Here is a 24,308-nt window from a genome sequence, read left to right on the forward strand (position 1 = left end):
TACATTTAAGACACATGGATGCCAGCACCGTGGCTCACTAGGCTAATCGTCTGCCTGTGGTGCTGGCACCCCAGGTTCTAGTCCCAGTTGGGGTGCTGGATTCTGTCCCAGTTGCTCCTCTTCCAGTCCAGCTCTCTGCTGTGGCCCGGGAAGACAGTAGAGGATGGCCCAAGTGCTTGGGCCCTGCACCCACATAGGAGACCAGAAGGAAGCACCTGGCTCCTGGCTTCAGATTGGCACAGTGCACCAGCCATAGTGACCATTTGGAAGGTGAACCAACAAAAGGAAGGCCTTTCTCTCTCTCTCTCTCTCTCTCTCTCTCTCTCTCTCTCTAACTCTGCCTGTCAAAAATAAAAAATAAAAAAAATTTTAAAAAGACCCATGGAGAGAAAATTATTTGTTAAAGTCCAATCAACAACAACTGAGTGTGGCCTTTCCACTTTCTCTCTTCTCAGGACTCACCTCAGAATCTTCATCTGCAGTTACAAAATGAGCAACTCCTATTGTCAGAGGTATGTGGCTACCACTACAGGGAGCAATAACTCTTGAAAAGGACAAGGGAATCCACTACTTCATGGTACCATTCTAGTTCATTAGTGTCTGCAACTTCATCTTCTGTTTAAGTTGTATGATGCCGAGAACTAAGTAATAATTTGCTTTTGGGTCTGACTGAGGTGAAGTTACTTAAGATGGAAGCTCAAGACTGAGGTCTCCCAATTTGTAGAATAAAGTCATTGAGAGGCAATTACCAGATCAGAGATGGTACAGAAATTTGAACAGCATAATTTGTACAAATGACCAATAGCTGTGGGCCAAGAGTCAATGCCCATGACACTACCAGTCAGATCGAGAAGAATTTGATAATAATTTCATGCCTATTCTCATTTAGACAGGAAAACAAGGAAAAGTAGATCTTTAACACCCTTATTTTGTCTCATTGCCTAATTTGTGGGAGAAACCAGAAATTAAGTGCATATCTAAAAAAATGTTTTGTTAGATATATACAGATAATCAGTTGGGCTGATGAATAGATGAATTTCAGGAACTTTTGGGTAAAGAAATATCAGATAGTACGATTTAAAATATTCATAAAGATATTAGAGAATACTCACCCTGTTTTCCAGCCATACTAACCCACTAAATGTATTAAAATAATTTTCCTCACTGGGAAGTATAATCCATTGATGGCCAACAAATTGTTTTTGTAGGAAAGATCAAGTGTAATTTTAAAGGATTAAAAATGTGTTATTCAGGACTATTAATTGCTTCAATGAAGATTTTAAGTTAAAAAGAGTAAGGCAGGGACAGGCTGAGGTCAGGATCCAGAAGCTTTATGTGGGTCTCCCACATTGTAGCATTTGCCCAACTTCTACATGAGATTGTGAAGTGGTGTTAATTGTATAAATTTTCATGTAATTCAGATTTATCCCCAACTCACACAGTATGTATCAGCATTGGGTGTAGGACAAATCTGAAAACATAAAGCTTTACAAATAGCCATTTGATTTTTATTTCTGTTTCAGTATTTTGGGATGAGCTCAGCTGGGCAGTTTATATTTTCATTCTGGGACCAGAAATAAGGGTTCAGTCATCTGAGGGATGGATTGAGGCTGGAATCTTAGAGCTGGCTTCTTTTATATGTCTGGTAGTTTGTGGTGAATCTTGGCTAGATTCTATCTCTTCAACCGGTAGGTCCCAGGGTTTTCCAGAAGATAACTGTCAAAAAGGAAAATCTGAGAAGGCAAATGCTTTCTAAAATATCTGTTTCTATTTACTGATATATCATGGGGTAAAGTGAATTAAATTGTGAGTTCCAGGGTCTTGTGAAGGGATGGATATAAGGAATGGCATTATTTGGAATCATTAATGGTACAGTGTACTGCATTAAATAGACATTATGTATACTTGTTCCAATGCAATTTTGGCCAAAAATGTGAAGCTGTAAGTTGCATACTTTCTATAGAATTTCACATCTCCACAATGAAGCTGATGTTTTCTCAGTTAATATATTCTTTGCTCTTTATTTATTCTATCATTTTCTTTTTTTCCCACAGTTCAATGTAGACGCAAACCAGAGGAGTTTTCTTTTAACTCCTTCCATTCACCTTCTGTTCCAGGTATCATTCTGAGCACCTCCATATATTTCCAAGAGCAAAGAAAATTAATATATCACCTGTAAGTGGTTTTCTTTTTGTAAAAGATTAATTAATTTTTTTATTTGAAAGCAAAATTTACAAAGATGGAGGGGGGAGAGGTCTTCCATCTGCTGGTTCACTCCCCAAGTGTCTGCAATGGCCAGTGCTAAGCTGATATGAAGCCAGAAGCCAGGAGCATCTTCCAGGTTTCCCATGTGAGTGTAGGGGCCCAAGGACTTGGACCATCTTCCACTGCTTTGCCAGACACAATTTTAGGTAATTGAATCAGAAGTGGAGCAGCTGGGACATGAACTGGTGCCCATACGGAATGCCAGCACTCTAGGCACCACAGTGCTTTCCCCTGTAATTGGTTTTCTTAATTATTCCTCAGCTTGTTGTCATTTTTCATTTTAGGAGATGTGTAATAGTTTATTAATTAAAATGGAAAAATAAGCATAGAGTTTATTCTCAAGGAATACACACAAATAAGATTACTGATGCATTTGGAATGACTATGAAACATAGTCATCTAAGATAACGTTTTGAGTTGAAACTTAGAGTACATTATGCTAATTTTTGGGGGTCATGCTGTCCAAAACAGTCTTTATTGTCACATAGATGATGTAGTGGGCAGTGTTTAGTGCCACCCTGGAAATAAACACTTAACATTCTGCAAGGGTAAGAGTTACTTAATGCTAAAACACAAATTAGTTAAATTTGTTTTTGAATTGTTAGGATAATGCAGTCCTTAATAATTTTGAGGAGCTGAACTGGATTCAGGGATAGGCTAAGGAATGTGTGCAGAAAAGAATCCACTGCAGGTTGTTTTTTATGATTTGTTTATTTATTTGAAAGGCAGAGTTACAGAGATTGGGAGAGACAAGGAGAAAGAGATACACCTTCCATCTATGGGTTTATCTCCAAATGGCCACAGTAGCAAAGACTGGGCCAGGCCAAATCCAAGAGCCTGGAACTTCATCTGAGTCTCCCACATTGATGGAAGGGACCCAGATATTCAGAACATATTTCATTGTTCTTTCAGCACATTAGCAGAGAGCTGGATTGGAACTCAATTAGCCAGGACTCAAATTATCTGTTCACATGGATTGTCAGCATTGCATGTGGGGGCTTAACCTGCCACACCACAATGTTGCTGCTTACTGTAGGTTCTTAAACAAATCTCTATGAATTTCTTTCAGTAAGTCACAAATGCAGATTGTACTGCAGATTTTCCCAAGCTCTGGTTTTGGGCAAATAATTACATTGTTTTCATTTTAATTTGGTATAATGTATTTTTTATATTTAAGCTTCAATTTTATTTGAAGCCACAGAATTGGAAACCATGTAATATCTTTATTTTTTTAATGGAAACCTTTTATTTAATGAGTACAAATTTCATAAGTAAAACTTTAGAAATTTAGTGATTATTCCCACCATACCTGCCCTCCCACCCTCACTCCCTCCTCACTTCCTCATCCCTCTCCTATTCCCATTCCCATTCTACATTAAGATTCATTTTCAATTAACTTTATACACAGAAGACCAATTCTAAGTAAATATTTCAATGATTTGTATGTACACACACAGACACACACACATACAAAATAAAAAACTATTTGGGAATAAGTTTTACAGTTAATTCTCATAGTACAATTCATTGACAGAGGTCTTGCATGGAAAGTAAGTACACAGTGACTCCTGCTGTTAATTTAAAAATGAACACTCTTATTTATGATGTCAGTGATCACCTGAGGCTCTTGACATGAACTGCCAAGGCTATGGAAGCCTTTTGAGTCCACAGTCTCCATCAGTGCTCTAATGTATTTTCATTTCTTCAAATGTTTCTCAGTAGAATAATCAGAGACAAAGCCAAAAGCTATTTTCTGTTCTATGTCTTACTTGAATCTTCTCTCTTATTTAAAATTATTTATGAGCTTGATAGAGAAAGAAGTTGATGGAGCCTGAGAGAGATAAATAGCTCTCATGCACTTAGTTACTCCTTAAATAACCATACCAACCAGAAGTAGGGCAAGACTGAAGCCAGGAGTCAGGAATGGAGTCTAGTCCTCCCTCATTGATAGCATCACCATTGCTTCACCAGATCTGCATTAGCTGGGAGCTGGAAACTAGAGCTGGCACTGTAAATCCAACCTGGGCACTCTGAGGTGGAGTATCTTGGTTGGCATCAAAAACACTAAGCTAAATGCTTTCTTGCCCTCTCTTAAATTATTTTTTCTCTGCCATATTTCAAGTGACTGTGCATGGTGGTTTCCTGGAAATTCTTCTCTGTTTATTCCCATCATAGATGATTTCTAGACTTTTTCCTTGAACACTTCTATATTCTCCTTAACATAGCTCATTCAAGAGTCAACATTTTCCCCCTTTCAGCCTGCTGTGCAATTCCCTTTGACAGACATGGCCCTTTGTGATCTGAAACTCCTATTTCCCTTCAGCTTGGGCATTTTTCACTGCCTTTAGACCATAGGTTGACTGCCTGTCGAATGCCTCTCTGTTGCTGTCCAAATGCTCAACAAGTCTAAAATGAAATCATATTATTCCTTCTTCCTTCATACCCGTATACAAGATACACAACTGAAAGTCTGTTTTGTGACAGAGTTGAGATGTTGACCAGAAGTCTTCAATTACAGGTGATGTTAGCATTTGAAGACCTGGCTGTGTACTTTACGTGGGAGGAATGGCAGAACATGAACAATGCTCAGAAAATGCTGTACAGAGATGTGATGCTGGAGACCTACAGCAGCCTCTTCTCCTTGGGTGAGTGACAGCCATCACTCAAAGGTAATAGTTTCTTGCTATTTGACAAACAAATGAACACTTTATAAAGTTTAGTGATGGGCAGGTATAGAATTTGAGTCCATGAGTAATATGAATGTCTACCATCTAAGAAAGGTTTCAAATTGGAACATTTGTTGCATAGCTCATGAACCAAGCTATGTTCCTTAAATAACCCAAGATAGTGATTTCACAGTCTTACATTGTTTCCATTAATAGGGCATTGTACTACCAAACCTGACTTGATCTTCAAGTTGGAGCAAGGAGCAGAGCCATGGATGGTGGAAGAATGCCTGAATCAAAGCCTTCCAGGTCAGTCTGCACATAATGGGCAGGGAGGCCAAGGCAGAGAGAGTGCAGCAGATGTTGACTGGTGCTGTTTCCATGAATTTTTCCCAAGTCTTACTCCTGAGGACAGCTGGTTTTGTGTATCAGACACATGCATTCTGGAATATCTAGAGTATCTATTCTATTTCTATCTCTAATTCTTTTATTCTTGGTGAACATGAATATCTAGGTTAGATACAAATTCTAACTTGTCATTTTCTACACTTTTATATCTTTTGTTCCTTGTTAATTTGACAGCTTATAAAAACTTGTTTCTTACTCATTGCTCAGATTGATTTCCCACTCATGGTTTTGGCCAGAAATAAAACTTGCTATTTTAAGCTTCTTAGGACTAAACCAATAAATGTGGACTCTCCATTTCTTTGTCTCTTTCTCTCTCTCTTTTTTCACATTCTTTGTGCCTGTCAAATAAATAGGAAAATTATAGGTTGCTGGAAACATTTGAAGAATGATCCTGTGGCTGGCAACCCTCTGTTTCATTCTCTCTTTGTATCTCATTCTCTGTCTCTCTGACTCTCAGGTAAGTAAATAAGTGAAAAGTAAGAGATGGCTGGAAGTACACCTCCCTGCTGTGACATCAGAAATCATGACATTAAGCAGGAACTTGTACAGGAACATGAGAATAAGTGATCCTAGACTCACTATGAAAGTGATGAGATTCTGAGACCCAAGGTTGAGTAACCTCATGGATTTATGTTGAGTGGCTCAGATTTGTTAAAGAGTAGAGTTTGAAGTATGAGTTCTCTCTTATTTTTCAGTATCACTTAAAAACAAACAAAAAGAAAAGAAAGGCACAGGAAATGGAGTTTTCTGTGAAAATAGGGGACAACTAATCAAAAGCCTCCAGAATCACAAATTGTCACAGAATATAGAAGAATTGAGAAGAGATAACTGGGGCTGGTGATTTCAGAATGACATATAAAACACTTTTCAAAGAAGGTCAACATATCCTGGATTGCAGAAACAGGCTCTTTAAACTGGTAGAGGGGCCAGCACCGTGGCACAGAAGGTTAAAGCCCTGGCCTGAAGTGCTGGCATCCCATATGGGTGCCAGTTCTAGTCCTGGCTGCTCCTCTTCTGATCCAGCTCTTTGTTATGGCCCAAGATAGCAGTAGAAGATGGCTCACATCCTTGGGTCCCTGCACCCACATGGGAGACCCATAGCTCCTGGCTCCTTGCTTCGGATCAGCACAGCTCCAGCTGTTGGAGCCAACTGGGGAGCGAACCAGTGGATGCAAGATCTCTCTCTCTCTCTACCTCTCTTCATAACAATATCTTTCAAATAAATAAAATAAATCTTTAAAAAATAAAAAAATTAAACTGGTAGGGAGTGTATACCCAAGGCAGTATATTAGGACTTTGTACCTGTTGTAGTTCTGAGAAGCTGAAGATGTCAGGTTTCCTTAGGAATATGGGGAAGCTGTCACTGAATGCAAATAAAAGTGGAATTTTTCATTTGAAAAAATCCCATGAATGCTGTTTCCCTGGGAAGATTGAATATGAGAAAATCATAGATTCAAATCTTATTCCTCAAATGTGGTCCTGCCTAGAGTATAGACACTTTTCATTTATTTTAAAGATTTATTTCATTTATTTGAAAGACAGAGTTACAAAGAGAGATAGAGCCAGAGAGAGAGAGAGAGAGAGAGGTCTTCCATCCACTGGTTCACTCCCTAATTAGGTGAAATGGCCAGAGATGAGCCAATCTGAAGCCAGGAGCCAGGAATCTCTCCCAGTTCTCTCACATGGGTGCAGGGGCCAAGGATCTGGGCCACCTTCTACTGCTTTCTCAGGCCACAGCAAAGAGCTGGGTCAGAAGTGGAGCAGCCAGGGCTCAAACCGGTGCTCGTATGAGATGCCAGTGCTGCAGGCCAGGGATTTAACTTGCTGCACCACAGCATTGGCACCACATTTCATTCTTCTCCATCTGCAAGTAAATGAACAAATAAAACCTTCCCATATTTATGGTTGAAACATCGGAGAAGCACAAAACACACACTTGTTATAAAAATATGCTAGAAAAAAAAGACCAGGGAATAATTGGCTGCTAGCCAATTGGTGAATATTTCTACTAAATATTTGTTCATTTTTTAAAAATCTTCTATAGTTGTTTCATCTTTGTGAAAGGCAATGACAGTGAGAGGGGAAGAAGATCTATTAGCTCATTCTCCAAATGCCAGCAAAACTTAGGTCTTACTGGTCTGAAACCAAAAGTATGGAATTCCATTTAGTTTTCTCTGATGTATTACAAGGTCCTAAGCATATGACCCATCATTTGCTGCCTCCCAGTTTACATAAGTAGAGAGCTATGTTGGAAGCAGAGTAGCCACAGCTCAAGCTGTCATTTTGTTACGCAGGCATCCTAAGCAGTGTATTAACACATCCGACCACAAAAGCCATTCTGCCATACTTGTTAAAAATTCAGGTAGTAAGGCTGGTGCCGTGGCTCACTAGGCTAATCCTCCACCTGTGGCACCAGCACCCCAGGTTCTAGTGTCCCAGTTGGGGCACTGTTTCTGTCACAGTTGCTCCTCTTCCAGTCCAGCTCTCTGCTGTGACCCAGGAAGGCAGTGGAGGATGACCCAAGTGCTTGGACCCTGCACCTGCATGGGAGACCAGGAGAAGCACCTGGCTCATGGCTTCAGATTGGCGTGGTACACCAGCTGCAGTGTGCCAGCTGTAGCAGCCATTTGGGGGGTGAACCAATGGAAGGAAGACCTTTCTCTCTCTTTCTTTCTCACTGTCTAACTCTGCCTGTCAAAAAAAAAAATAAAAAATTCAGGTAGTAAACAGGATCATGAGTAAACATTGGTAAGTCTATTGGTACAATTGAATATATTAATATGTTAAGGAGAAAAAAAATAATGGTCATAACTAAGTAACTTGTACTTATTTTGATAAAATCTTATGCCACTTGTTTAACAAGTAACTTCATTTCTTTACATGAGTATGCCAGGAGAAACAGTTACATGTGATTCTGTGATGTGGTTATTTTTTTCTCATTTCAGTTGCCATGAAAAGAGATGACCTGATTTGGACAAACCAGGAAAATCAGGACAAAATTCTGAGTCAACATGTTATGAAAAATAAAACATCAACTCTCAAGAGAATTGAATTAAGAAAAAAACTTCATTTAAGTTCAAGCCATGTTCCAAATCTGATTAGCAAAAAGGGAAACTTTTTAAGAATGAAACCTGAGGAATGCAATGGATGTCACAACGTGTATCCCCTCAGTGGGCCTGATCAACTACAAGCTGCTGAAAAATGTGATGCCACTAAGGTACCTGGGAAGTCACTCCAGTTCTGTGAGCCTATTAGTCAGCATCACAAGAGTCAGACTGTGAAGAACACACTTGAAAATATTGGACCAGGGAAAGTCTTCACAAGGGAGAATATATTCTGTAAATCTGAAAGGATTCATATGGAAGAAACTTGTAATACATCAACTGTCACTGTTGAAAAGACAACTCAAATAAAAAAGACTTTCTATAAAAATTCTAATCTTAGTATGCATCAAGAAACCCATGCAAGAGAAAAAGTATATGAAAATATTAGGTATGTGGATCCCAACACTTACCAATCACATCTTGCAATAAATCAGAGACCACATACAGGGAAAAAACCCTATGCATGTAAACCTTGTGAAAAATCATTCGATTGTAAGTGCTGTCACAACATCCATTACAGTACTCACATACAGGAAAACCGCAATGTGTGTAATGAATATGGAGAGCCCACTTATCAGACGTCAGATCTCATTACACAAAAGAAAATTCACAAACAGAGGAGGCCACATGAATGTAAAGAATATGCAAAAGCCATTTTCCAGAAATCATACTTCATAACACATCAGAGAATTCACACAGGGGAGAAACCTTATGAATGTCATGACTGTGGGAAAGCCTTTGGCCGTAAGCCACACCTTATAAGGCATCAGAAAATTCACACAGGAGAGAAACCTTATGAATGTAATGACTGTGGAAATGCCTTTCGCAATAAGTCAGAACTCAGAATGCATCAGATAACTCACACAGGGGAGAAACCTTATGAATGTAATGCCTGTGGGAAAGCCTTTGGCCGGAAGTCAAGCCTCATAATTCATCAGAGAATTCACACAGGGGAGAAACCTTATGAATGTAATAACTGTAGAAAATCCTTTTGCTCTAAATCATATCTTATTGCACACCAGAGAATTCACACAGGAGAGAAACTTTATGAATGTAATGACTGTGGAAAAGCCTTTGGCTTTAAGTCAGTCCTCAGCAAACATCAGAGAATTCACACAGGGGAGAAACCTTATGAATGTGATGACTGTGGAAAAGCCTTTGGCTGTAAGTCAGCCCTCAGTAGACATCAGAGAATTCACACAGGGGAGAAACCTTATGGATGTAATGACTGTGGAAAATCCTTTTGCTCTAAATCATATCTCATTGCACATCAGAAAATTCACACAGGCGAGAAACCTTATGAATGTAATGACTGTAGAAAATCCTTTTGTTCTAAATCACATCTCATTACACACCAGAGAATTCACACAGGGGAGAAACCTTATGAATGTAATGACTGTGGGAAAGCCTTTGGCTGTAAGTCAGCCCTCAGCAAACATTGGAGAATTCACACAGGGGAGAAACCTTATGAATGTAATGACTGTGGGAAAGCCTTTTGCTCTAAATCACATCTCATTGCACACCAGAGAATTCACACAGGGGAGAAACCTTATGAATGTAATGACTGTGGAAAAGCCTTTGGCTTTAAGTCAGTCCTCAGCAAACATCAGAGAATTCACACAGGGGAGAAACCTTATGAATGTAATGACTGTGGAAAAGCCTTTGGCCTCAAGCCACAGCTCATAAGGCATCAGAAAATTCACACAAGGGAGAAACTATTTATGTGATGACTGTGAAAAGGCCTTCGGCCATAAATCACAACTCAAAATGCATCAGAGAATTTACATAGGGGAGAAGTCTCATGAATGTAATGACTGTAGAAAAGCCTTCAGCCAGAAGTCAAACCTCATAATGCATCGGAGAATTCACACACAGGAGAAAATCATTCATGTAATGACTAGAAAATCCTTTTGCTATAAATCACAACTCATGAAACACCAGAGAATTCACACAAGGGAGAAACTTTATGAATGTTATAGTGTGGGAAAGTCTTTGGCCATAAGTCACATCTCATAATCCATCATAGAATTCACACAGGAAGGAATCTTATGAATGCAATGACCATGGAAAATCCTTTTGCTATAGACCATAACTCATGACACATTGGAGAATTCACACAGGGAGAAACCTCATGAACCCAGAAACTGGAATAGCCTCTGGCCAGAAGTCGAACCTCATATTACATGAAATAATTCACATGAGAGAAGCTTTATGCATATAATGACTCTGAAAGGCCTTTGGCCATAAGCCACAGCTAATAATCTATCAGAATTCACAGAGGAGAGAAATTTCATGAATGGTGCTCAAATTCTGGAGGTAACTGAAGTGTATTAAATAGATGAGCACAATCTCTGGTGGTAGAAGTCAAAATAATGATCTGATCTGGAAAGCTGGGCAGAGTGCTAGTAGGATCAACAACAGATTGATCAGGTAGCTTCTTCCTGATACAGATCTAAGTATTAATATATGGCAATTCTTTCCTTAACAACATCAGTGTTGGAAAATACATGATGTGCACCTTTAGAAGCCATTTCTTAAGTCTAGGTGGAATGCTTTGGGTGTGTGTGTGTGTTTTTCCAATGTTTTCAATCACTAATGCCTCAATATATTTCTATAATCTAAAGCTCATTGGCATACATTCTATTTACAAATAATCCTGAGTGGCAGGAAGAGGACAGTTATTTTCAGAAATCCTGTAATATCTCAGAATTTTAATTTTGGTGTTTGATTTCTCCATAGATTATGGCTTCCATTGAGTGAGGCACTGGTTAGTTTGCTGACTGATGCTGCCATGATCTCTCATTCTGGGAAATTGTGCATTTTCTGGCTTAGTATTGTTTTCCTCTATTCCAAAAGAGTTGCTGGTTTTCTGTATGGGCTTTCTGTAATTATATAGGACTTGATCTGAATAGGGGATGTTTTGATCTGGTTGGATTTCTTTCCATCTTATTTTTCTTTTCCTCCATAACAGGACTGAGACTGTAGCACATGAGTGATTTATTTAGGACTTGAGGCCAAAGAAAGAGTGAAGACATAAAAAACATGAGGAGGGGGAGCAAGTTCACAGAAGAAAGTGCTGCTGAGTAGGTGGCTAATGTGAGCCAGTTGGTCTATATATTGAATTATGTGGTGCCAAGATATTGCTGTCAACTGATCTCCTGAGATTTGGAATCTGCGGCCATTGTGTACCACTGGATATTTTCTCTGATCTTTTCATAACCTTAACTTGAGTAAGCAGTAAGAGAGACTGGAATATTCAATACAAATTAAGAAAAGAGCTTTGTACGTTTGTTATACTAAAATGTGCTGGTCAATGAAGAACAGATCATAGAGGTCCACTCAGTAGAAACACAGTTGGTCACAAGAGTGAATGAATGGAAAATTGTGAACAAGCTTTATATTATGCATTTATGTTTAAAGTTGATTGATTTATTGAAAGGTCTTTGGTGCAATGCTTAATAAAGCACTTGGGATGTCCACACTCTAGTATGAGTATGGAGATTTGTGTCCAGTTCCACTTCTGATTCTAGCATCCTGCTAATGCACATACTGGAAGGCTACAGGTGATGGTTCAAATATTTGGATCTTGCCATTCAAATGGAAACCTAGACTCAATTTTCACCTGGTTTTAATATGTCCTGGTCCAGCTATTGGGAAACTTTACGAATTAGACAAGTAGTAGAAGAATATTTCCTGCCTCTGAGTGTCTGCCATCAAAGGCCGGCACTGTGGCTCAACAGGCTAATCCTCCACCTAGTGGCACCAGCACATCGGGTTCTAGTCCCAGTCAGGGCACCGGATTCTGTCCCGGTTGCCCCTCTTCCAGGCCAGCTCTCTGCTATGGCCCAGGAGTGCAGTGGAGGATGGCCCAAGTGCTTGGGCCCTGCACCCCATGGGAGACCAGGAGAAGCACCTGGCTCCTGCCTTTGGATCAGCGCGGTGCACTGGCTGCAGCATGCTGGCTGCGGCAGCCATTGGAGGGTGAACCAATGGCAAAGGAAGACCTTTCTCTCTCTCTCTCTTTCACTGTCCACTCTGCCTGTCAAAGATTAAAAAAAAAAGAAGATTATATAGTTTAGCTTATTTCTGTTCTTTGGATAAAGGGTCTGTTCATGGTTTCTTATGTGTCTGTCCCTGTGATGATAAGGGCATGTATATTGTGGCTTAGCCGTAAGTTTCCAAGGGAGAAGACAGTTTGTGTGGGGTCAACTGTGGCTTGTCAGGAATGGCAATGTACAACCATAAATCTGGAAGCTAAATATTGAATAAATACAGCATTGAAAAAGGTTTACTGGGGCTGGTGCTGTTATGTAGGTGAATAAAGCTGCCAGCTGCAGTGTTGGCATCCCATATGGGCACCAGTTTGAATCCCAGCTGTTCCACTTATTCAACTTTGTGCTATGGCCTGGGAAAGCAGTAGAAGATGGCCCAAGTTCTTAGGCCCCTGCACCCATGTGGGAGACCTGGAAAAAGCTCCTGAATCCTGTCTTTGGATAGGCCCAGCTCTGGCCATTGCAGCCATTTGGGGAATAAACCAATGGATGGAAGACCTCTCTCTCTCTCTCTCTCTCTCTCTCTCTCTCTATATATATATATATATATATATATATATATATATATATTTCTCTCTGCCTCTGCCTCTTTGTAACTCTGCTTTTCAAATAAACACATCTTTTTCTAAAAAAAAAGGTTTACTGAAATTTAAACCTTGAAATTTTTATATCAGATTTTGACTAGAACTTTTGGATATTTAAGTGGCTTGAATACTAGTATGGATTTATACCATACTTTAAGTATCTATGTGTGTAGAATATTTATGATGAAAATATAAAGGAGAACCACACATAGAATTTTTTCAGTGTTTCTTTTTTAAATTTAATTTAAGGTATAGAAATTTCATGTACTTCATCTATAAAGATTCAGGAATATAGTGATACTTTCCACCCTATCCTTCTTCCTACTTATGCTCTCACACTTCTTCCTCCACTTTATTCTCTTCTCATTTTTTATAAAGGTCTGTCTTTAGTCTAATTAATGCTTATGAAATTAACCCTAGACTAAATAAAGTATTCAACAAATTGTATGAAAAATTATTCATCAAGACAAGGACTATTAAAAACCATCACATTTTTACATTTTTTAAAATATTTATTTTACTTGAGAGAGTTACACAGAGAAGGAAAGGCAGAGAGAGAGGGGTCTTCCATCTGCTTGTTTACTCCTCAGTTGGCTACAATGGCTGGAACTGTGCTGATCCTGAGCCAGAAGCCAGGAGCCAGGAGTTTCTTCCATGTTCCTCACATGGGTGCAGGGGCCCTAGGACTTGGGTGATCATCTACTGCTTTCTCAGGCCATAGCAGAGAGCTGGATAGGAAGTGGAGCAGCTGGGACTCAAACCGGGGCCCATATGGGATACAGGCACTGCAAGCAGCAGCTTTACCCACTACAGCACAGTTCCAGCCCCCAAAATCATCACATTTTAAAGGGTCAATTTCACTTCTATAGATTACCTTTTAGGTTCTCTATTAATGAACACAGATCAGGAAGAATATATGGCACTTCTGGTTTGGGGACTGGCTTATTTCACTAAATATAATCATTTACAATTGCATCCATTTTGTTGCAAACAACAGGCTTTCATTTTTTATTACTGTGTGATAGTTCATAATATGTATATACCAGAATTTTTTTATCCAGTCATCAGATGGCGGACATCTGGATTGATTCCATGTCTTAGCTATTGTGAATTGGGTTACAATAAAACCTGGGGTTTCAGATCACTTTCATATGCTGATTTCTTTTGGGTAAATAACCAGGAGTGGAAGGGCAGGGTTATATTATAGTTCTATATTCAGATTTCTGGAGTATCTCCATATTGTCTTCAACGGTGACTGCACCAGTTTAAATTCCCACCAACAGTGGAATAAGGTACCTTTCCCTCACATTCTTGCCAATATTTGTTGTTTGTTGATTTTTATAGAGAGCCATTCTACCTGAGGTGAGATAAAACATCATGGTAGTTTTGATTTTCATTTCTTGATGGCTAGTGATCTTGAGCAGTTTTTATATGTCTGCTGATCATCTGAATTTTCTCCCTTGAAAAAATTCTGTTTAGGCCGGCGCCGCGGCTCACTAGGCTAATCCTCTGCCTTGTGGTGCTGGCACACCGGGTTCTAGTCCCGGTCGGGGCACCGATCCTGTCCCGGTTGCCCCTCTTCCAGGCCAGCTCTCTGCTGTGGCCAGGGAGTGCAGTGGAGGATGGCCCAAGTCCTTGGGCCCTGCACCCCATGGGAGACCAGGAGAAGCACCTGGCTCCTGGCATCGGATCAGCACGGTGCGCCAGCAGCAGCATGCCTACCGCGGCGGCCATTGGAGGGTGAACCAATGGCAAAAGGAAGAACTTTCTCTCTATCTCTCTCTCACTGTCCACTCTGCCTGTCAAAAACAAAACAAAAAAAAAAAAGAAAAAGAAAAAATTCTGTTTAGGTTTGCACATTTTCTAACTGGATTGTTTAGTTTGTTATTGTTGAGGGTCTTGAGCTCTTCATGGATTCTGGATATTAATCCTTTATCAGTTGCATAGTTTGAAAATATTTTCTCCCATTCTGTAGGTTTCCTTTTCACTTTGCTCAGTGTTTGTTTTGCACACTGAAGAAGCTTCTCAGTCTGAAGTAGTCCTGTTTGTCAATTTTGGCTTTGACTGCCTGTGCTTCTGGGTTATTTTCCAAGAAGTCTTGGCCTATGCTCATGTCTTGCAGATTTCCTCAATGTTCTCTAGTAATTTGATGCTAGTGGGTTGTAGATTAAGGCCTTTGATCTATTTTGAGTGGATTTTGTGTAAGGTGTAATGTAGGCATGCAGTTTTATATTTCTGCCTATAGATTCAGTTTTCCCAGCACCATTTGTTGAAGAGGTTGTCTTTGCTCCAGGAACTGATTTTAGCTCCTTTATCAAAGCTAAGTTGGTTGTAGATGCATGACTTTATTTCTGGAATTTCTATTCTTTTCCACCAGTTTATGTGCTTCTCTCTCTCTCTCTCTTTTTTTTTTTTTTTTTTACCAGTATCAGGCTGTTTTGGTTATAACTGCCTGTAGTCTGAGAAAGGTCTTCCTTTTCCATTGGTTCACCCCCCTATTGCCTCTGCAGCTGGCACACCATGCTGATCTGAAGCCCAGATCCAGGTGCTTTTTTCCTGGTCTCCCATGCAGGTGCAGGGCCCAAGGACCTGGGCCATCCTCCACTGCACTCCTGGGCCACAACAGAGAGCTGGACTGGAAGAGGAGCAACCAGGACAGAATCCAGCACCCTGACTGGGACTAGAACCTGGGGTGCCAGCGTTCAGGCGGAGGATTAGCCTAGTGAGCTGCAGTGCCGGCCCAATTGTTTCTTTTTAAAAAAATATTTATTTATTAATTTGAAAGAATTACAGATAGGCAGAGAGAGAGAGAGAGGTCTTCCACTCACTGGTTCACTCCCTAGACAGCTGCAACAGCTGGAGCTGTGCCCATCCAAAGCCAGGATCCAGGAGGTTCCTTCAGGTCTCCCACATGGGTGCAGGAGCTCAATGACTTGGGTCATCTTCTGTTTCCCTCCCAGGCCATAGCAGAGATCTGGATGGAAAATGGAACAGCTGGGACTCAAACTGGCACAATATGGGATGCCGGCACCACAGGTGGCAGCTTTACATGCTATGCCACAGTGCCGGCCCCTAATGCATTTCTTTTTTAAAAAGATTTCTTTATTTGAAAGGCAGAGTTTCATAGAGAGAAGAACAGAGACTTTTTATCCTCTGATTTACTCCCCAAATGGCTGTAGTGGCCATGGCTGGTCTGGACCAAAACTAGAGAAAAGGAGCCTCACAAGGGTCTCTCACATGCGTACAGGGGCTCAAGTACTTGGGCCATCTTTCACTGCTTTCTCAGACACATTAGCAAGGAGCTCAATTGGAAGAGGAGCCAGTTCTTGAACTGGCACATATATGGGATGGTGGTGCTGCAGATGGTAGTTTAATCCTCTACGCCCTAACACTGTCCCCATGTAATACATTTCACTTCTTGAATGACTTGATTTTTTTATATTGGCCCATTTTATTTAACTTAATTTGGGCTTTATAGGGTCCCATTTTATCTAGCCAGTTTGTCACCTCCAAAAATTGCTTTAGATTTATTACTTATGCAATTGGAATCTCAGCCACCAATGGGATATTTGGTCACATAGAACTGTGGAAAATTGAAGCAGTTTTAAAGTGAATTGACCAAGCAGTGTCCTTGTTTTCTATTTATTAATTTTCTTAAGATTACAAGTGGCTCTCTAAATTTATTTTTTAAAGAATTATTTGTTTATTTGAAAGTCAGAGTTACACAGAGAGAGGAGAGGCAGAGGGAGAGAGAGAGGGGGAGAGGTCTTCTATCTGATGGTTCACTCTCCAATTGGCTGCAGTGGCTGGAGCTGCACCGATCCAAAACCAGGTTCCAGGAGCTTCTTTCAGGTCTCCTACATGGGTGCAGGGGCCCAAGGACTGGGCCATCTTCTACAGCTTTCCCAGGCCATAGCAGAGAGCTAGATCAGAAGTTGAGCAGCCAGGTCTCAAACTGGCACCCATATGGATGCTAGCACTTCAGGCCAGGGCAGTAACCCACTTTACCACAGTGCTGGCCCCTCTAAATTTATTGTAATGCCTAGTTAAGATTCTGATTTCAACCACCCCATTCATTACACCCATAAATCTGTAGATATGTGGCTTTTTAGAAGCTGTGAAAGGTAATTTAGATCTTATGTTATAGGAACCCACAATTCAATTAGTGTCATTTTTATATGTTTATCTAAAATAAATTTTAGATTTCTAACTGCTTCAGGTTGCTCCTCTTCCAGGCCAGCTCTCTGCTGTGGCCCGGGAAGGCAGTGGAGGATGGCCCAAGTCCTTGGGCCTTGCGCCTGCATGGAAGACCAGGAGGAAGCACCTGGCTCCTGGCTTCAGATTGGCATGGCACACTGGCCACAGCGTGCTGGCCATCGTGGCCATTTGGGGGTTGAACCAATGAAAGGGAGGAACTTTTTCTCTGTCTCTCTCTCACTAACTCTGCCTGTCAAAAAATAAAATAATATATGTATATATATATATATATATGTATTCATGTACACAGCTAATTTATTCTTTTTTGTGTATTCTTCCTATTTCTAGTTTATTTTTGCCTGAACAGTTTTTGGTTTTTAAGAAATTTTCTTAATTTGGAAGTCACAGTGACTACATGGAACAGACAGATATATATATATATAAATCTTTATGGCAGATTCACTCCTAAAGTGGCCACATGGCCAAGGCTGAACCATGCCATATCCAGGAGTCTGGAACTCCATCAAAGTCTGCTACATGGTTGGCATTGGACCAAGAACTTGGGCCACTCTTACTGCTTTTTAGTCACATAAGCAGGGACTGAATTATAAACATTGGAGGTGGGACTTAACTGGTATTCTGGTATGAGATGCCAACATCAGAAGTGTTGTTCACCTAGTGTACCACAACATTAGCTGTGATTTTTTTTTAATCTTTTGATTTTTTTCTTTTCTTTCCTTTTTTTTCCTTGGTTTTGATTTAGGCACCTAAAGCTACGGGTTTCAAATTATATTTCTTTCTAATACCCTGCTGTGTAGATCTTCAGTGCTCTGCACTGAACACATGCATAAGTGAGAATGTACCACTTTGCCTTAGTCTCCATAATATATTGCCCTGGTTGGGATAATTTCTCATAGTTCTTTACATTGGAATTCCAAGTCCAAAATATAGACTTGATTTCCTCTGGGTCCTCTTTACCTGATTTCCAATCAGCCACCATTTTGCTTTGTGCTTGCATGGCACTTCCTCTGTCTTTGTGCATCCCTAGTGCCTTATAAAGATCCCAGTCATTTGGATTAGGGATTCACTCCATGATACCATTACAATTTAATTACCTATTTAATTGTTTTATTGGTAAATAGTTTAATTTGGGATTAGTGTTTCTTTCTTTTTTTTAATAACCAGAGCTGCACTGATCTGAAGCCAAGAGCCAGGTACTTCTTCCTTGTTTCCCATGCAGGTGCAGGGGCCCAAGGACTTGAGCCATCCTCCACTGCTATCCCAGGCCATAGCAGAGAGCTGGATCAGAAGAGGAGCAGCCAGGACTAGAACTGGTGCCCATATGGGATGTCAGTGCCACAGGCAGAGGATTAACCTACTGTGCCATGACGCCGGCCCCTGGGATTAGTGTTTCAAGATATGAATTGTATGGCCGGCGCCGTGGCTTAACAGGCTAATCCTCTGCCTTGCGGCGCTGGCACACCGGGTTCTAGTCCCGGTTGGGGTGCCAGATTCTATCCTGGTTGCCCCTCTTCCAGGCCAGCTCTCTGCTATGGCCTGGGAAGGCAGTGGAGGATGGCCCAAGTGCTTGGGCCCTGCACCCGCGTGGGAGACCAGGAGAAGCACCTGGCTCCTGGCTTCGGATCAGCATGATGCGCCAGCTGCAGCGGCCATTGGAGGGTGAACCAACGGCAAAAAGGAAGACCTTTTTCTCTGTCTCTCTCTCACTATCCACTCTGCCTGTCAAAAAAAAAAAAAAAGATATGAATTGTGGCCGGTGCTGCATCTCAATAAGCTAATCCTCTGCCTGTGGCACCAGCACACCAGGTTCCAGTCCCAGTCGGGGCGCTGGATTCTGTCCTGGTTGCCCCTCTTCTAGGCCAGCTCTCTGCTGTGGCCTGGGAGTGCAGTGAATGATGGCCCAAGTGCTTGGGCCCTGCACCTGCATGGGAGACCAGGAGAAGCATCTGGCTCCTGGCTTCAGATCAGCGTGATGCACTGGCCGCAGTGTGCCAGCCATGCTGGACATTGGAGGGTGAACCAACGGCAAAAGGAAAACCTTTCTCTCTGTCTCTCTCTCACTGTTCACTCTGCCTGTCAAAAAATAAAAAAATAAAATAAAATAAAGGATATGAATTTTGAGGACAAACGATTCAGCCTAGAACAATGAAAAGGGATCCAGTGCTCTGCCTCAGAGGTGGGCAGTTCTAAGGAGGACTGAGTATTTGAAGTTAGGAGCAGGGCTCCTCAGAGCATTTTCAATACAATCGCTGTCTTATATGGGCACCTGCATGAACACACATACACACACAGACACTTACACTTGTATACACATACACAAACCAGTATGGGATGGCTAAGCATTTTGCACAGGTAAAATCAATATAGTATCTGATATAATGAAATTAGGGAACAATTAACTGTGATGAGAAGTAGAAAAATGATAATAAAATCTGCAGTTACACATATATATGATGGCCACCATTCATTGTTCCTAAAAAGTAAACATTAGAATACATGATTTCTAATACATGATTTCTAGAAATCATGCCTTACATCAATACAGACTAGTCTACATGAGAGATGTTTTCTTAAAGACCTTGCAAATTTTAACTTGTTGCTCTAAATTAGCCATTAGGATTATAGAACACATAGGAAAGAAACAATCCAAAAAGGCATAATCTAGTGATGCAACTAAAATTTTGGCATATTCTCTCATTTATCTTTTCATTACCTACTAAATTAAGTGCATACTTCATTATCAATGAATTTTCAATTCCTTGAAATTTTACATATCATCTAAGGTTTTCAAAATTATTGTCAAAGGTGTTTTAAATACTTGAATGAATTTTACTAATTCAATGAACTTGGGGTGACTAGTACAGAATTTTTTTCTAGAGATGTATTTATTTATTTGAAAGTCAGAGTTACACACAGAGAGAGAAGGGGAGGCAGAGAGATAGAGAGGTCTTCCATCTGCTGGTTCACTCCCCAACTGTCTGCAATGGCCAGAGCTGTGCTGATCCAAAGCCAGGAGCCAGAAGCTTCCTCCAGGTCTCTCACGTGGGTGCAGGGGTCCAAGGACCTGGGCCACCTTCCACTGCTTTCCCAGGCCATAGCAGGGAGTTGGATTGGAAGTGGAGCAGCCAGGACTCGAACTGGCACCCACATGGGATGCCAGCACCACAGGTGGCAGCTTTACCTGCTACACCAGAACTCCATCCTCTAGAATTTTTTACTTGCTAAATTATAACAACACATATGACACCTTGGCTTCTTCAAAGCCTCCAAAGGATGTCAATAACAATGTGACTCTCAGAATATTGACAACTGATTGATGATGTTAATTGTTTGTCAGAGTTAATGTGTCATTACTGTAACACAATTACAAGTAATTCATGAATTACTGAGCATTTATTCATAACAATTGAAAGATCTTTATAAAGATTTCTTATAGGGTTCGGGTTCGGATTCGGGTTCGGGTTCAGGTAAGGGTTCGGGTTCGGGTTAGGGTTCGGGTTAGGGTTCGGTTAGGGTTCGGGTTAGGGTTCGGGTTAGGGTTCGGGTTCAGGGTTAGGGTTCAGGTTAGGGTTCGGGTTCGGGTTCGGGTTAGGGCTAGGGCTAGGGCTAGGGTTCGGGTTCGGGTTCAGGTTAGGGCTAGGGCTAGGGCTAGGGTTCGGGCTAGGGCTAGGGTTAGGGCCAGGGCTAGGGCTAGGGCTAGGGTTCGGGCTAGGGCTAGGGCTAGGGCTAGGGCTAGGGCTAGGGTCAGGGGTAGGGGTAGGGGTAGGGTCAGGGTCAGGGTTAGGGTCAGGGTCAGGGTCAGGGTCAGGGTCAGGGTTAGGGTTAGGGACTTCTCTATGCATTATCCTCCCCTCAACCCTGTGGTTCTCACCCTTCTCTTGAAGGGACTGTGGCTCCTCTTCAAGATCACAGCACGGGTGTTCCAGAGGCCCCGGTGCTGTTCTCCATGGCCCCTCTTCCTGGCTTCTCCTTTCCACATGGGACTGTGCTCCATCCAGCTGTGCATTCATTGACTCCCATCGTGTCCCCAGTGCTGCTGTCTGTTCTGAAAGCATTTTTGCTGCAAACCGAGGTTGTGACCTGCAACAAATTCATATTAGCCATGCCCATAAAAATGGAAAGGAGTGATATTCCTAAGGGAATTATGGTGAACAGTCCCAGGTATAAAAGATGAAACTGGAGAGGAGGAGCTTATGGAAGATGAACTTTAAAAGTTTGATGTATTCCAGCAACTGAATGTGAGCACAGATTCTTGGAGAAATAAATGAATTGGTAGGTGCTATATAGCAAAGTCATTAACTATTATTTGGGGGGATCTTCTACTAGAAACAGAATATCCCTGATGACTGGAAGATCTTCATTTTAAAAAATTAGCAATCCTGGAAATTTAAAAGCTTTGATCTCAACCACTGAAAGTACAGGAAAATGAGCAACTGGAAACATGCAGGAAGGGATGCACACAGAACTGCACCCAAAAAGATGGACGTAGTCATGTCCTTACTCATGAGTGCAGAAGGAGATGACAACCGCAGCCAGGGGCTGTATTTATGTCATGAGTACAGTTCTTCAGAGGCTGAACTAAATGGTGTCTCACTTAGGACAAGCTTCAAGAAAGAGACATATGATCTGTCACTCTCAAGTATAAGATGAAACCTGGCAATAAATATGATGAAACACCAGTACCTTGGAAAACAGGTGTAAGACTCCAAAGCCACCCTAAGAGGTAAGAGAAACTGTTGGTCAGTGAGGCGCTGATGTTTTATCCGGGGGTGGGGGTGGGGGTGGGGAAGAACTGTAGGTAGAAGACGGGGAAGCTATGCTGCACACGTGATGCTGGGGCAAGCCAAAAGCCCTTTGATTTGGACACACAGATGAAGAACCTGTGTGTGCGGCAGGGACCAGTCATATCTCATTAGAAAAATGTATAAAGTTCTAGATACGTGTGTGAAGAAGCCAGTGTATGTTCATCAGAAGAAATGAAAACCAAGAAAGGGATGGGAAAGACAGCCAATGAAAATGTTAAAAATGGTGAACACAGCTTCTGTTTAGGGAGGGATGATGTGTGATATTATCAAGGAATAGAGAAATGTTTTATATCTTCATGTGGAACACATGGAAGAAGAGGGTTTTGATCACAAGAGAAGAGATTTACGTTAAATTAAAAATTTCTCAATAATCCTTCAGTGCACAAGATCAGGCTATAGGCTTTTTCTTTGGACACCTGCTTGTGTTATGATAGGGGCCTTGCTTCTATATGTTAGAAAAAGTCTATTATGAGACTGTACATTACTACTTTTTGCTTGGCAACATATTTTTGTGATTGTTATTCAATACCCAAGCAGTCAGAGTTAGTGAAAGCCTTCCAAGAACAAGTCAGCACCTTGGTCATTATCTTGGCTCACTCACATTCATTCCACGTTTGCAAGAACACAGGAGGCCAGGATAGGTAAAGACAGATGACAGATTGCTCATTTTTTTGCCTGTCTGATATAAGAGGTGGTGGAAACCTGAATTCAGAGCACAGGAAGATCAAATTCACCTTTCTTCTCCAATGCCTAAAGATGGCTTAGGGTCTCATAGGCGCTTCCTGGAGTGATTCCAGCTCTTCACAGGTGTCTCACGTGAATGAAAAGTTCTACATAAAGCAGTAAAGGGAAACTGTGATTTTCTCTCTCCTCTGCGAATTTCAGCCCCTGTACTCTCTTCACTTTTAACACAAAGGCACCAGGTACCCCTCTCCACCCTGTCTTGTTCTCTAACTCCTTTGCAAATCCTGCCCGGGGCCCCAGGGCTTTACTTCTAGTTAAATATCTGCACATCTGTCTCTTACCCATTTCTTCACCCTCTTCCCGCAGTTAACCAGCAGAGTCCCTTGATAGGCAGTATCTTTTCACAGAGCCCACTGGGCTGACTGTGAGGCCTCCGGACCACTAATAGAAACCCTGTGGAAGTGCGGCATACACCTGTTCTCAGCCTGCACTTCCCAAGATACTCCTGCAGAGCCAACACTTGGTGGTAAAGCTGGCAGCCCTAGCTGGGCTTCCTGGTTCCAGGGTGGCCCCATGCCTACTGGAGTCTGGGATCTGGGGCGTTCGTTTTCCCCCTTTCCTCATCCATCTGCGTGACAAGGCACCCGCAAATGGAAGTTTTTGCAGTGATGCTGTTGGACAGGAAAAGGGCCATGTTATCGAAACGAGAAGTCCAAGGGTACAGGGACATTCGAGACCAAGGCGGGTGGGTGTGGGCAGCGCCAACCTGCTTGAGAATAAGGTTGCGTCTTCCCTCCTCCTTGGCGGTGCCACGAGAGGGTCAGATTGCAGAGAATCCGACAAGAACCGGAGCAGGTTTCCCCGGCGCAAGGGCAGGAGCAAGGGACGAGAAAGGGTGGCGTGGAGAGCGGTGCGCGAGTGACAGCCGAAGGAGCCTGTGGCCCCGGCAGCCAAGCGTGGACAGAGACCGGGCAGCGGCAAGCGCGGCATGTCAGGGGGGCCCGACCCCCGGGAAGGCCGCTGCCACCCACTCCCCGCCCCCGGGGGCCGATCCCACCCGCCGCCGCCCGGGATGCCCGCGTCCGTCCCTTCTGCCCGGCCCCACTCACCCCAGGCAGATGGCCCGCTGCCTCCCTGCCGGGCGCCGCTGGCCCGCTGAGTCCTCCGCCCGTGTCGGAGCCCTGAGCCGGTGGCCGGCGCAGCCGGTGGCCGGCGGAGCCAGTGCCGGGCGGGCGGGGCGGGCACAGGAAATCCCCGCCCGCTTCCGGGGCTGCGGCGGCGGCGGGCGGGCTGGGCAGACCCCGGCTGCGGGGCTCCGGCCCCTCCCTGACTGGCGGCCTCCGGCCCCTCCGGCCAGGCTCTTTGCACACAGGGTCGTCCATTACCTGGGTTTGACAGCTGCGGCTGGAGCATCGCTGCGGGAACGGTGGCGCGGGACGCGTCTTTGCTTCCTGGGGTGGGGACGAAGGGCGTGCGGGCTGCCGATGCTTCGCCATCGCTTTGCACAGGTGGTGGGGCGCGG

General features: G+C 42.5%; 1 protein-coding gene and 1 long non-coding RNA gene across 2 annotated transcripts in view; one reads left to right on the top strand and one right to left on the bottom strand.

Moving 5' to 3' along the window:
- Positions 1-11,924, top strand: part of LOC133750383 (zinc finger protein 345-like) — a 29,981-nt gene extending 18,057 nt beyond the window's left edge. The window contains exons 2-7 of the mRNA XM_062179978.1: positions 456-512; positions 2,118-2,175; positions 4,784-4,910; positions 5,148-5,240; positions 8,285-10,873; positions 11,415-11,924. Coding sequence (XP_062035962.1) covers positions 490-512; positions 2,118-2,175; positions 4,784-4,910; positions 5,148-5,240; positions 8,285-10,170 — 2,187 coding nt within the window. The 5' untranslated portion in view covers positions 456-489 and the 3' untranslated portion in view covers positions 10,171-10,873; positions 11,415-11,924. The remainder of the gene's footprint in view (positions 1-455; positions 513-2,117; positions 2,176-4,783; positions 4,911-5,147; positions 5,241-8,284; positions 10,874-11,414) is intronic.
- A 3,998-nt stretch (positions 11,925-15,922) lies between these two features.
- Positions 15,923-23,976, bottom strand: LOC133750384 (uncharacterized). Its single transcript, XR_009864705.1, has 4 exons — positions 23,896-23,976; positions 22,837-22,932; positions 21,169-21,377; positions 15,923-16,053 (listed from the first exon to the last, which is right to left on the bottom strand). It is a non-coding gene; the product is annotated as an uncharacterized LOC133750384 (long non-coding RNA).
- Between the last annotated feature and the right edge of the window lie 332 nt (positions 23,977-24,308).

This window comes from Lepus europaeus, chromosome 21, assembly GCF_033115175.1.
Source record: "Lepus europaeus isolate LE1 chromosome 21, mLepTim1.pri, whole genome shotgun sequence".
In the NCBI taxonomy this organism is placed as follows: domain Eukaryota; kingdom Metazoa; phylum Chordata; class Mammalia; order Lagomorpha; family Leporidae; genus Lepus; species Lepus europaeus.